The sequence below is a fragment of the Mustela erminea genome, chromosome 12 (assembly GCF_009829155.1).
Source record: "Mustela erminea isolate mMusErm1 chromosome 12, mMusErm1.Pri, whole genome shotgun sequence".
In the NCBI taxonomy this organism is placed as follows: domain Eukaryota; kingdom Metazoa; phylum Chordata; class Mammalia; order Carnivora; family Mustelidae; genus Mustela; species Mustela erminea.
In genome coordinates, this window is record NC_045625.1 from 33,313,501 (window position 1) to 33,328,102 (window position 14,602).

General features: G+C 50.9%; 1 protein-coding gene across 1 annotated transcript; it reads right to left on the reverse strand.

The window, feature by feature from the left end:
* Positions 1-4,492: 4,492 nt before the first annotated feature.
* On the reverse strand, positions 4,493-9,358 carry ALDH1B1 (aldehyde dehydrogenase 1 family member B1). Its single transcript, XM_032308686.1, has 2 exons — positions 8,938-9,358; positions 4,493-6,823 (listed from the first exon to the last, which is right to left on the reverse strand). The coding sequence occupies exon 2, from the start codon at positions 6,811-6,813 to the stop codon at positions 5,260-5,262; it is 1,554 nt and encodes a 517-aa protein (XP_032164577.1). The 5' UTR covers positions 6,814-6,823; positions 8,938-9,358; the 3' UTR covers positions 4,493-5,259.
* Positions 9,359-14,602: the final 5,244 nt, after the last annotated feature.

Consider the following 14,602-nt stretch of genomic DNA (forward strand, 5'->3'; position numbering starts at 1 on the left):
CTGCTGGTTAACCACTCGTTAGTTGCTTAACAAAGATTAAGCAAGAAATAAACAGTGATTGTGTTGACGCCCTCAACTTGGGGCTTTGTTTGTGGTGGCACTAACCTTACACCAGTATTGGCTGGGGACCAGGAGATCTATACTCCTGAGGCCACACTTCTGCACCATGGAGCCCTGGGGACTTGGACTGCTTACTCAGTCCACCCCTCAGTGTAAGTGAGTGGGGAGACCAGAGGCTGAGTTCCTCATAAAGAGCCTTCTTACTTTCCTCACAAGGTCTTCCAACTCTAGGATCAATCTGCAGAGCCCTGGGGCTTGGGGGGATTAAGTGCTGTTCTCAACCTATAGTGGTCTGGCTTCCGTCCCTACCCTTCCACACACAAACTGTCCTTACCAAGTCTGCAGGGACCCCATGGCTTCAGCCAGGGGACCTTCTCAGTCCTCTTACCTGACCTCTTGGAAGCACTGGACTCTGCCGATGGCTCCATCCTTTTGCAAGCTCTTGCCTTCCTTGGTTTCTTGACTCCTCTCTCTCAGGTTTTCCTCCTGCTTCCCAGCTGCTTCTCCTTAGAATCCTTAAGGAATTCTCATTCACGACTCACCTTTGATGCCGGCATCATCAGGATCAAGCTATCCTTGTCTTCCCTGCAATCTGTGGTCAACACAGCAGCTCCAGTGATCATTTTAAAACACGTCAGATCATGTCACTGCTCTGTTCAACACCTCCCAGTGCTTCCTTCATCATTCACAGTAAAGGCTCTAATTGACCTTCAAAGCTCTATGTACATCTAGAGCCCTTGCTCACTCCACCCCAGCTCCTTGGCCTCCTTGTGTTCTCTGAAACCCCAGATGTGCTCCAGCCTCAGGGCCTTTGCCCCTGCCATTTCCATACGTCTTTCAGACGTTTGTCATCTCTTAATTGAAAACATCGCTGAGCACCTTATTGAAAACTACAATTCCTACCCCACCTCAGCCACGTTCCCAATTCTCCATTCCAGTGGGGCTTTTCACCATTATAACCTTATCCATCTGAGGGACTAAATGTTTCCCTTAGTTTACTTATGGTCAGCCTCCGCCATCGGGGAGAATGTGCAGGACTCATGTTTAGTTCCCTGCCATGTCCCCAGCACCTGGAATAGTTCCTAGTGCATGGTCAGCACTCGTACAATGTGCTGAATAAACCAATAAATAAATAAACTCTCCACCTCGTCCTCAAATCTGCTCCTCCAGCTGGGTTCCCTTTCACAGTGCTAGCGCTACTGCCACTTTGTCCCCAGCCGGGAGCATGGGTCCCCCTAACCTCATGATCCTCTTGCAGCCGTCGCTGACCACACCCAGAAGCCCACCTCGGGGCTGCCAGGCTCTGCCACGCATCCTCACACCTGGCTCAGGTCAGCATTGTGTTGGCGGCATTGGCAGTGGTGTCCAGCTCCAGGGCGATCCCTCAACCCATCCTCCCACTAAACCATAACCAGCCTTAGGAACCAAAACTGGGGGGTTTCTGCCCAGGTGGCTTAGCTGGTTAAGCGTCTGCCTTTAGCTCAGGTCACGATCCCAAGGTCCTGGGATGGAGCCCTGGGTTGGGCTCCCAGCTCAGCAGGGAGCCTGCTTCTCCCTCTCCCTCTGCTCCTCCCTTCCCTGCCCATGCTCTCGCTCTCTCTGAAATAAATAAATATAAACCATTAAAACAACAACAATAACAAAACAGAATCTTCTCACTCTCCTTGGGAAGCCTCATGGCTTCCCATTGCTGGACAGCCCATGGGCTTCCTCAAAGGGCTGCCAGCCCTTTCACAAATTCAGCCCCTGCCTTCTTCCAGGCCTTTCCTCCCAGGTTTCTCCCTTCCTCAAACCATTCCTCACACCCTCTGTGCCTTCCCATAAACCCCAGATCCTTCTCCCAGGAACACGCATTCTGTGTCTCTGCCTGGTTACCTCCTTCTCACCCTGCAGATCCTCTCCCTTGGGCCCAGCCAGGTACGGGTAAATTCAGGAGACCTGAGTTCGCATCCCGGCTCCACTCACTAGCTGAATACCTCTGGGCCTCCACATTTATTTAGCAAGTGGAATGCTAATAATAAGTACCTTGAAGGAAGTTAGAGACATTAAATGAGATCATATATATTGTAGGTGCCTTTTAAATATTGTATGGGCTTCATGTCACTTCTTTCCTTCTGTGATTTCGTGGCCTCTGTGCTTCTGCTCCACACAGACTTTTCACCTCTCCGGGGAATGGTCTCCCTGGCAGCCTGCAAGCTCCTGGAGGGAGCTCCTGCCTCATTCAATTCTCCTTCCCCACACCCAGCCCAGAACCCATACCTGAGCGTCCCCCCACCCCCCTGCTTCTTTTTAATCTGTGGATAATCTGAGCCAATGAACTAACGGGGTGGCCACCAGAGGTCAGGCTCACACCCAGAATAGAGCCAACCCAAACTAGAGCTCTTCAAAGGCCTGGGATCTGATCAGAAGCCCTGGTGGCGGGGGGAGGGGGGGGTGTCCCACTGGGAAGCAGGGCGTCGGGCTTGTCCAGCAGCACTACTGTGGGCCCTTGAGGCCTCCTGAGGTGTGATTAGATGCTCTCCCCTTGCTGGCCCCTAGCATATGCATATGAGAAATTGAATCCCAATGAGCTACGTGCTAACCCTCTCAGCTTCCACTTCCTCATCTGAAAAGAGGGTCACTCCACTGCCTACTTTATGGGATTGTGAGGCTTCAGGGGTGTGTAAAGACGACTGGCAGGATCGTGACCGACAGAGTAAGCGCTTGGTGTAAGCTCGTTGAATGAGTGTTGGTCCAGAGTTGCCCCATCGATGACTGAGTGAAATCCTGCACTGAATGAGGCCCAGTTAAACCTCCTGCTCACACTTCCCACAGTGAGAGCAATGAAGGAAGGCAGACGGGCCTCCGGGCTCAGATGACTAGGCAGCTGTCCTATCGGACTGATCAGTCTCAGAATTTTAGGGACCGGAGCGAGGGACCTAGAGGATTGTCTTTTCGTAGTCCCTCCCACACTGGGACACTCTCTAAAAGTTCCTCTTGGTTTAGAAGTACTGAGAAGCAGATAAGGAATGGAGCAATGAAAACACTGGGGTGTTGCTTATTCCTGGTCAGAGACCCCCACCACCTGGCCGCCCAGGTCCCTCATCTCTACCCCCCTCCCCCCAGTCTGCTGGAGAGAAACTTGTCTACCATGCAAAGGTGCCAACAGCCTCTAAAAAGAAGCAATAAAATATGCCCTTTGGGGGACAGTCAGGATCACCCCAGGCTTAGACAAATGGTGTGAAAAGGAGGCCCTACGAAGGGGAGATGAGGGGCCCAGACAGACCCCAAGTCCTTAGGAAGTTTCGAGTCCACTCCTGAAGACACAGAAAAAATCATCACGATGCCTCGGTGAGATAACAGGACATTAAAGAGATGACCAAGGCTGCGCATTTCCAAGACTGAGTGGACCAAGAAGTGTGGTGATGCGTGAGCAACATGGTCGAGAAAGACAGAAGACAAGGAGAGAGAGGATCAGCCTTGTTTCTGTACCGTGGTCAGGCTGGCTTGGATTTACTCCCTTCAGATGGAGAATGAAGTCCGAAGACTAACAATGAAGACACTGAACTCTGAGGTTTAAAATTCTGGAAAGCAGGGTGTCTGGGCAGTTGTGGGTTGAGCACCCAACTCTTGATTTCAGCTCAGGTCATGATCTCAGAGTCCTGAGACAGCCCATGTCAGGCTCTGTGCTCCGTGGGAGTCTGCTTCTCTCTCTCCCTCCACCGCCCCCTCACCCCCCCGGCCCGCTCACATGCACAAGTGCATGCACTCTCTCTGTCAAATAAATCTTTAAAAAATAAAAATAAATAAATAAAATTCTGGAAACCCCTAACATGTCAGAAAGGCCTGATGCTGGGCTCTGCTTGAGGGGCAGTGTTTTGGGGTAGGGACTGGTGGACAGTGGGGAAGGCCCGAAATAGGAACTCGGATGGACTTGCTCTAGGCAGGAACCAGGGCTTTTCTCTATGGGTCTTAAAGTTACACTTTATAACCCAGCTAAGAGAAAACAAAAATGCAACTAGAAATATGCTGGGGAGAGGACTTCTGCACCCGGCTGGGGGTTGACTAGATGACTGTGTCCCTTTCATGCCCACGACTCTAAAATTTTCAGTTGTAAGAGAATATTGATTTAAAAAAAAAAATCGATTGGCAAACAATGTATAAGTATCTTTAATTTTTAACTGAAATTAATTCACATATCATAAAATTCACCCTTTTATGTGAATCCCTGGGCCAATTCAGCACTTTTGTGTATATTCACAAAGTTATACAACCACCATTATTATCCTGTTTCATAACCCTTTGAAACCTCCCCAAAAGAAATCCTACACCTATTAGCAGTTATTCCCTATTCCCTCCTCCCCTAACATCTGGCAACTGCGAATGTGCTGTCTCTGGATTTGCCTGTTCTGGACATTTCACACAAATGGAATCATACAATATGTGGCCTTGTACGCATGCCTGGCTTCTTTCACTCAGCCTAATGGTTTCAAGGTTCATCCATATTGTGGCACGTGTCAGGACTTCATTCCTTTTTTATGGCTGACTAGCACAAGGAACGTTCCATGCAAACATTTCATTTACCTACTCACTACCTGATGGATGCTTGAGTTGTTTATCTTAAAGGAGCGGTTATATAAATGCATTATTTGCCCACTTCTTTCCTCAAATTAATGAAAATCAGTAGCAAAATGCAGGGTAAGCAAGCAAAATAGCCAGCAACTGGTACTTTAAAAAGGAAAAGCATCCTTGGTTTTTTAGGTTCAGTCACTGAAGAATGGGGCCAAGATTTGGAATCCACCTAGTTTGAAACTCTGAATGCTTTCCAATCTTCTGTCTGAACTGAGACCATCAACTAAGCATTGGGTTAATCCATGGGTGTGTGTGTGGGGGGGGGGTCCTCGGATCAGAAGGAAGAACTAAAAGGCACTGTCCAGATTATAATCTATTTTCCAGAGACTCCCAAGATTTCATGGAAGTAACTCAGGGCCGTGGAGGGGGCTGGGCTGACGCACAGGTGAATAGGACCTGAGTCCAGTCCCCAGCCCTGCTTTAATGAGAGTAGTTCTCATTTTAATTGCTTTATTTGTCGAGCTTCCCTCTAAGAGTTCATTTGAAAAAAAAAATAAAGTAGGGTCCGAGGCTAAAAAACGACTTGGCAACCATGGTCTAGGGGTCTATGCAACTCTGTGCTGGAGGTGGGTCCAGTGGTAGCCATTCTTATGAGTTCTTTTGAGGAATCTTGATGGTAACTGTCTTCACCTCCGTGTAGGCCTTAAGCCCATCCTCCCCCAGCTCCCTCCCATTGCCAGATTCCTTAAACCCTCCAAAGGGCGTGTGGCAGGTGACAATGTTGTAGGTGTTTACCCACACCGTGCCGGCCTGGAGCGCCTGTGTGAAGTACATGGCCTTGTCCAGGTCCCGGGTGAACACGGCGGCAGCCAAGCCATACCTGGTGTTGTTGGCCCTCTCGATCACCTCCTCCATCTTCCTGAATTTAAATAAGGGCTGCACAGGCCCAAAGATCTCCTCTCTGGCGATCCTCATATCATCCTGCACGCCGCCAAAGACCGTGGGCTTGATGAAGAAACCGCGCTCCCCAAAACGTTCCCCGCCGCAGAGAAGTTGTGCCCCCTCCTTCTGGCCAAGACGGATGTAGCTCAGGATTCGTTCAAACTGCTCTTTGTCCACCTGGGGCCCCTGCTGGGTGTCCAGCTCAAAGGGATTCCCGACTCTTCTCTGCTTAGCCTTCTCCACCGTTCTCTCAAGAAATTCGTCATAGATGGATTCTTCAACGAAGGTCCGGGAACCCGCACAGCAGCACTGGCCCATGTTGAAGAACAGGGCTTCGTGGCACTGCTCCACGGCGTGGTCCATGTCCGCGTCGGCCAACACGATGCTGGGGCTCTTCCCACCCAGCTCCAGGGTGACTCTCTTCAGGTTGGAATCGCCAGCCGCCTTCTGGATCAGGTGGCCCACCTCAGTAGAGCCGGTGAAGGCGACCTTGTCGACATCCATGTGCTGGGCGATGGCGGCACCCGCCGTGGGGCCGTAGCCGGTGACAATGTTCACCACCCCAGGGGGAAAGCCCGCCTCTTTGATGAGGGAGGCCAAGTACAGGGCAGAAAGGGGGGTCTGCTCTGCCACCTTCATGACCACTGTGTTGCCGGTGGCCAGTGCCGGGGCGAGTTTCCAGCCCTGCATGACCAAGGGGAAGTTCCATGGGATGATCTGGCCACAGACGCCGACAGGCTCGTGGCGGGTGAAGCAGAAATGCTCTCCATCCATGGGGATGGTCTTGCCGTGCCACTTGTCAGCCCAGCCAGCAAAGTACCGGTATACTTTAATGACCTCATCCAGGTCCAAGGCATAGGACTCCTGGAAAGGCTTCCCATTGTCCAACGTCTCCAGTGAAGCCAGATAGACACGATCCCGCTCCACTAGGTCCGCCAGGCGGTTCAGCAGCCGGCCGCGCTCGGAGGCATCCATCCGGCGCCATGGAGACCCCAGGCGGAAAGCCTCGCGGGCTGCTTTCACTGCCCGATCCACGTCAGCCCGATCCCCTTCGGCCACGTGGCCAATGACCTCTCCCGTGGCGGGGTTGACTGTCGGGAAGGTCTTCTTGCTGGCGGCATCTTGCCACTCATTGTTGATGAACAGCTGGTTGTAGCGGATGTCTGGGTTTGGGATGGGACTTGGAAGGGCGGCCGCGGAAGAGTACGGGGCGGTCCAGACACGGAGGCAAAGCAGCCGGGGCACCAGGGGGCGCAGCATGCTCAGGACTCTGGAGGGGGACAGGAGGAACCAGAGTGAACAGGTGAGAGCAGGCCAAAGGGTCTCCCAAAGGCCCGCCCGGCTCAGAGGTTCCAAGATGCTAGCGTAAAGGGGTTCCACCTCTAACAATGTGGACCAGAAGGGGTACAAAGACATGGGCACATCAGGGCTGGGGGGAGGCAACAGTCCTAAAGAACTGTCTGGTTCCAACCTCCTCATGTCCCATTTATCCTCCAGCTCAGTCCCTCGCCTCTGCTGGGTCTTGGATCAAATGTCCCCCACTCGGCAAGGCCTTCCCTGACTGTCCTTTATAAAATTTATAGAACGGCAGCTTTTCTCATTGCCAGGACTCTGTCCCCCATTCCTGTGCTTTGTTTCTCCCCACCTGACACACCAAAGAGTATATTTACACACATATATGTTTCTTGCCTGCCTCTCCCCAATACAACATCCACTCCAAGAGGCAGGATTCATTCATTGCTGTGTCCCTGATGCCTCAAAGTCTGCCCGCTGCAGAGCAGCTGCTCCACAGCTAGTCAGTCAGTGATCTACAACGTTTCCACAAACACTGTTCACAGTTTGACCTCACGATGGAGTAGAAACCAAAGGGACTGAATGACAGAATTATTCTCTGAGACGAGGTTTTGCTTCACTTCTCCTCTGTGCCTCGGTTTCCTCTTATGTGAAAGGCCTCTTGGAGCTACACCGAATGGGGCTGTGCACTTCAAAAGCAAGGCGACTGTCCGCCTGGCACAACAGAGCTGGCGGTGCCCTCAGAAACCTGCCTAGCCTGCCCCCCGGGGCATAGGTCTCAGCTTCCCAAGAGTGCGGCAAGTCTGGCAGTCGCTGGAAAGAAGGGCCTGTTTATCCTTCCCTAGGACTTGGAAACGGTGCAGACTTTATTAAAACAACAATTGTAAAATTTAAACAATATAACACGTATTCAGTGACATTTAAATGGTGTCTAAAATTCCTAGGTTCACTGAAACTGTTACCCTTCCGCCAGGACATCAATCCCTCTGTCTTTTCTGTCTCAGTTGAGTATTGACCCACCCAGCAGCCAAAAGGAATTGCACCCAGCTTCTCCACCCCCACGCTCTGCCACTGGGCATCCTGGAAAGCAAAGACCCAGCCAGATCCCCCAGCTTCATTCAAGCCAGTGTTGCTCAGGAAAACCCTCCCTTGGAGGGTAGTTGAGCAGCAGACCTGTCGGGGTGCATTCAGGTTCCACTCTGCTCAGAGCTGTCCCATGCTGGGACAGAAGCAGCTTTGGCTCCAACAGGCCTGCATCTGAGGAGGAAGGGATCCCAGGGGAGGTTAAGTGGGGGTAACCAATCCACAAGGAGGTGAGGGGTGGAGAGGCTGAACAGGTGAAAGAGATAGTCATAGACAAAGACTGGCAAATCTTTCATGCTAAGCCAAGGCTGTTGCTCTTCTAGGGGCTTAAATGGGGTCTGTGCTTGGAGCCTTCACTTGCAATTGGAAGATCACTGCTCAAGTGCATTGCGCTTTACAGTTTGCAGCCATTTTCTTAACAGTTAAGTCATGGAGACTCTCAGTCGCCCCTGGGGTGATCTGGGCAGATGATCAGGACCGGCATCCTGGAAGGAGGCGGGGGATCAGAGATGTTTGGGAACTGACGGAGGGCACATAGTAACTAAGAATAGGAGCCTCAGCCCGGATTCCCATAGCCCTAGCTTTCTGTTTCCTCCCAACCACGGGCGATTTCTTATGGTTCGCAGTATTAGTGTCCACTGTCCAAGAACCGGACTTCCTGCATTGCCCAGTACGAAAGGCACCAACCTCACCCTTTCTGCAGGGAGGTGACACCTGTCTTGGCCTCTCAGCTACGGTCAGGGGCTCTCTTCTGGAGTGGGCTGGATGGCAGGAGCAATGAGGTCGAGCTAAGGGGAGGGCTTGGGGGGGCCTGCATCCTCCGAGCCCAACAGGAGCCACCCGGGACCGGGGTGCAGGCGCAAGTGTTAGCGTGGAGAGGGTCCCATAGCGTGGAAAGGCGGAAAGGCCAGTCCCCAGATGGGGAAGCAGAGACCCAGAAAGGAAGCCTCCATCTCAGGGAAGGGAGTTGCGGCCTGCCTGGGGGCCCAGGGACAGAGCGCTGATTACCTGCGGCGGGCGGGCTCGGGCGCCGGGGCAGCTTCGGGCTCTCGCAGCTGTAGCTCAGCCTCCCGCCGCCTGCTCACCGCAAGTCCCGCCTCCGCGCAGCCGCTCAGCCGCCAAGAGGCTCCGCCTGCGCCCCGGGCGTCGCCGATCTGCGGCCCAGAGGCCAAGGCCGCTCTTCCCCCCAGACGCGGGCGCGTCGGGGAGGGGTGCAGGGAGCTGTCGTCCCGCTTCCCGGATCCCAGCCGCTTCCCTCCACCCCACCACGGAGTCTCACGGCACGCTGGAGCTCCTTCTCCCTGCCGCTCGAGCTGCAGTCGCAAGGCGAACGTTTAGGGGCGGAAACAAAGACCCAGAATAGGGCAGGCCTTCCCCAGATTACACACAGAGTTTGCAGAGCTCCCACCAGCTGCACCTCGTGAGGCCCTCATCCTGGAGCCTCTCCTTGACCCCTTCAGTGCCTCCCCTCTGTCTGTGTTCCATCTTCGCTGCTCTTCCAGCCGCCCCGCCCCCCGCCCCCCAACCCGCACCTTTACGATTTTTGTGTGATTTTTTAAAATGCATTTTTTTTTGTCATAGGTCAAAAAGAATATGTGCACTATGTAGAATTGTTTGGAAAACTACGTAGAAAGTTTGGAAAACACGGAAAAGTTTGCAAGAATTTTTAAAATACCTTCAATCCAGCTTTCTTGTCAATTTCTGAGAAAAATGTTAAAATCTGTGATGATTGTGGATCTACTTCTTTTAATTCCGCCAGTCTCTGCTTCATGTGTCAGGTACATACATATTTGTGATTATTATGACCTACGTGTTGACCTTACATCATTATGAAATTATACTTTTGACCTCCAGGGGAAAAAATACCTTCACTCCTTTCACCCCAAAGTTGCCGTTTATCTTGAAGTTATTTTTAACTTAGTATTTTTCAAAAATTCATCTAACAAAAAAGAAATTATATGGTGACCTCTATCTTGCTGCCTGCTTTTTTCTTTTTTTTTTCTTTCATTCTTCTCTCTCTCTCTCTTTTTCTTTCTTCTGTTAGTGATTTATTCTGAACCTTTTCTCATGTCATATTAATCAAAAGGCAACATCGTCCTCTCCGAGGTGGCACAGAATTCCGTGGTAGGGTAGACCGTGGATGGACACTTAAACTGTGTCCATCTCGTTGCTATAAATCATGCCAACCACACATCTCCCACTCGTCCCACCTCCACTGCACCTTCCTTCTGCTGTTGGAGACTGGGAAGCTGAGAGCTATTTCCCACTCTGCCTGCAGCTAGAGTTCTAAAGTGGACTAGGTGCTTCTGGTTAGCAGTACCCCTGCCCGATGTGGAAGGCACGGACTATTGTCCTGCCCCTTTGGGAGCATCACTGACAAGATGACGGATTGTGAGGATTTTCTGCATTCATGTTCCTGGTCCCTTCTCCAGCTTCCTAGAAATGGGGTGGCAGCTGTGGCTGCTGCTTCTCCTGGATTTTGACCACCTGCTCTTTGAATCATGGCTGCAGGGGTGTGTGTGCAGCTAACTAGCTCCAGAGGTGGCCTCAGACAGTAGGGAGACCAATGAGCCATGTCCATCTTGTGCTGGGAATCTGTCTTGCTTCTCCCTCCAGCCCTTCCAGCAATTCTGTCAGTACCAGATTCTCATATTAAATCCCTGCCTCGGCACATTATTTAAGGTTCAAATTTTCCTGCTTGAACCTGGCTGATTCACATTATTCTTTCCTTAAGCTACATCTCTTTGGAATCTTTTGTGACCATGTCCCCCTCAGGATGTTTACAGTCCTTGCCGCAAAGTGGAGTTCTTCACTAAAAGCAGTGCATTTCGTATCTATGTTCGTGTTTTCCTCGGGCTCCCCCAGCAACTGTGTAGCCCCTTGCAAAGTCCCTTCTGCCTCTCCTGCAGCACATGGCCAACCTAGCACCCCTTAGGGCACTTGGCATTCCATGATGGACTGACTTAATACTTAATCAGTCAATTATTAACAGCCTCATTGGTAGAAGCAGATTCCATGACCAAAGGAGTTATCAGTTTTCATGACCCCTTGGAAAGCTGTGGCATGTGTGAGATGCCAGTGGCAGACAGGAAGTGACCCCATAGGGAGAGGTTCAGGCTGTGTCCTAAGAGGAACAGCTGAAGGAACTGGGGTGTCCACTCCTTAGAACTCATTGGACACGTTTGCACCCTCCAAATCTCCAAAGGCCAAAGACAGGCATCTGTGGCGTCCTAGTGAGGAGAGTTAGAGGGTGCAGAGGAAGAACCTCCTGACAAAGCAGAGCTGGCTAAGGAAGGATAGGAGGGGCTGCTCTGAAAGGCAGTGAGCCCCCCATCCCTGGAGGAGTACAAGAAGGCATAGACAACCATTTGCCAAAATCCTGTAGAGGGGAGTACCAAAAAAGGACTGAATAAGACAAGGGACTTCCAGACATAGATGTGCATCAGAATTGCCTACAAAGTATAAAAGGAAAAAAAAAAAAAAAAAAAACCCAAACCCAAAAAACAGCCCCACAATCTCTCTGGGTCTTACCTTCAGAGATTCTAAATGTTTAGATGTTGGTTGAGACCCTAGAATTTTTTTTAAGTTCTCCACTTGCTCCTGATATGCAGCTACACGTGGGAAGGACTGACCTAAGTGGTCTTCGGGGGAGTCTATGACTCTACCACGGGCGATTTTCAGAAAGGGACTAATCCAGCATATGCTTTGTCTCTATCTAGATTCCATTTGGCACGCCCACCCTTGACATTTCACAAGCTGTGGCTGTCATCAGAACTCATCAAAGTAGTCCCATCACAAGGCATTTGTAAAAGCATCCAAAAAATCAGAAAGTAAAAACCTGCCACAATGCTTGACATTTATAGTCTGCAGAGAAGGACAAATAGGCAGCTGCTCAGGGTGAAATGCGTTCATTAGTTTTGCGGAGAGTTGACTATTATTCAGGAATGTTTTGGATTCAGCTTTTTAATTGGCAAAAATATCGAGGCCTCTGTAGCGGATGTTGGGCCTGGAACCACTGTGAGTGTTCGGACTAAAAGGATTGAAGGGGAAATGGTCAGATAACACAAGCCATAGCCAGGTTATTGTCAGCAAGGAATGTCACCCAGGGATGTGTTTACACTGGCCTGGTGGGGGAAGAGAGGCTATTTCTATACTCTGGCGTTTTGGAGCCTTGTATGTCTAGGAAGTTACTAGAGAAGATTCCTGGCTCTGAGACAATGAACGGATCAGACAGATTCCAAACAAAAAGCCACGCAAGCGGTCCTGGACATTTATTCTGCATGGAGCACAACAGGTGCCTCCGCTCTCTGCCTTTGAACTGGAGATGGAAACTGGGTCAAAATAGCGAGGGAGTTCAGGGAATGAAAATTTAAAAATAACAACGCATGTAAAAGCAAACCCATATGTACCCCATCCCCCGTCCTTTTCTCCGGAGTGAGCCTTTACGCTCTGCACGGTTTATACTGCGGGAATGGGACTGAAGCTGGAACGTTGTCAAACAAGCCTCTGTACCTCAGCTTATAGTTGAGTCAGCTGAGAGCCAGAAAGGGAGCTGGACCTGCCCAAAGACACGTAGGAGGTGTGTGGCCTGAGTTCAGGCTGGATGCCGGCTCGTGCACAACAAGCATAGTGGAGGCGTGGGGCGGCGCAGGGCACCTGAAGTCGCGGGTCCTGAGGCAGGGAGATTATCCTGGATGACATGGGGGGGTGGGGAGGGTGCCGTAATCACAAGGGTCCTTTTCAAAGAGGGACAGGGATGTCACCATCAGAGGAGATGTGATAGAGGCAGAGGGTGGAGTCACGGAGCCAGGAGCCAAAGAATGCAAGCAGCTGGAAAAGGCAAGGGGACACGTTTCCCGCAGTGTCTCCAGAAGGAACACAGCTCTGCCAACACCTTGATTTTAGCCCAGTGACACCCATTTCAGAGCCCATTTCAGAACTGTAAGATAATAAGTTTGTGTTGTGGTTTTTTTTTTTTTAAAGATTTTATTTATTTATTTGAGAGAGAGACAGTGAGAGAGAACATGAGCGAGGAGAAGGTCAGAGGGAGAAGCAGACTCCCCATGGAGCTGGGAGCCTGATGTGGGACTCGATCCCGGGACTCCAGGATCATGACCTGAGCTGAAGGCAGTCGTCCAACCAACTGAGCCACCCAGGTGCCCAAGTTTGTGTTGTTTTAAGCCATTGATTTTGTTCTAATTTGCTAGCAAATAGAAAATGAATACATTGACGCACTCATTTCTAGCCCTTGTAGGCACAGGAGTTCATGGCCTCTGGCCCAGCCAGAGCAGGCTGAATGTGTTCAACAGTCTTCCATTGCAGACGCCATCATTGCGGTGGACATTGTTTCTTCTGTTCACCCAGCATTCCTCTATTCTGAAAAGGGACCCCCTCCTGCCTCCACCTTGATCATATTTTTGAGTCAGAACTGCCCATCACAGCATTCTCTGTATTCTGGGGACCTCGTCAATCCCTGTTAACTATAAATGCCTTACATTCTGCACTTCTAGCAAGTTACTGGTGATGCCAATGCAGCTACTGCCGAGACCAGGCTTCAGACAGCGATGGTAGAGGGTGAGGGACAAGCAGGAGCTAAGTGAAGAGGCAGGTGAAAGCTGTGGGTGACAGGGACCGGAGTAGGCATAGACCTTGAGATGGGAGGGGCCAAGTGCATTCAAGGAACGGGGAGAAGACAAGCAGAAGGAATGAAGGGGGCCATGGTTCTAGAAGATGCTGGGGCAGGGGCCAGGCCATGCAGGGTTCTGGAGGCCCAGGTAAGCACCTTGACCCCTTGTGGAGCAATCTAACGTGGTCCTACCCTAGAGGAGTTCAGAGGACAGCAGGAACCCAACCCAACCACTCTAATGCAATAAACTACCACACACCTCTGGCAGAGTGTGGCACCAAGCTCTGTGGGAGCACAGAGGAGGGAGCCCCGAGTTCCTTAGTCCTGGGGTCTCTCGGGAGATGACTTCAGCTGAGCCCTGTGTGAAAACGAGTTCAGACATGGATCATGAAACAGGGCTTCTCAACTCTGGCCGAGGGAGCGTCACCCGGACAGCTTTCTACACCATCAGTGCCTGAGCAACGCTTCCCATCCCCCATCAGAATCCTCCGGTGTTTGCAGGGTTGTCTAATTTTCCTTGTTGTCGTTTGGTTTTGTTTTTCAGCTCCTCTACTGACTCCAGTAAGTAGCTTTTTGTGAACTCCTGACATGAGAGAGAACCCAAAATAAAAGTGGCTTAAACAAAAGAGAAGCGTACTTCTCCTCTCCCTTCAGGGAAGTGCAGAGATGGGCTGTCTTGGGTGGGGAGGAGTTCTGCTTTGCCTTCCTTTCTACGGCGCAGAATCCCACTGGAGTTTTGAGGAAGAAGGAGGCGCGCTGACACGATCCAGTTAGAAATTTGAAGATTATTCTGGTTGTAGTATGTGTCTTCTCTAGTCTCCTAGAGGGAGCAATGATTCCAAGTTAAATTACCCAAAACAGCAGGTGTCAAGAACTACTTAAGCGGGCTGCTGATGGCCCTAGGGGGGGTCGTTATATTCTATTTCTGAAGATGCTTAAACTGGTTCATAATAAAAAGCCAACAACTATGAAAAGATTATGTCACCAAATCATGAGAATGTGTCCTCCCAGTTCAAAGGCTCTGTAATGGATCTGTCCCTTCGTGCC

Coding starts and splice junctions, on each gene's coding strand:
- ALDH1B1 (XM_032308686.1), bottom strand. CDS start 6,813: ATGCTGCGCCCCCTGGTGCCCCGGCTGCTTTGCCTCCGTGTCTGGACC.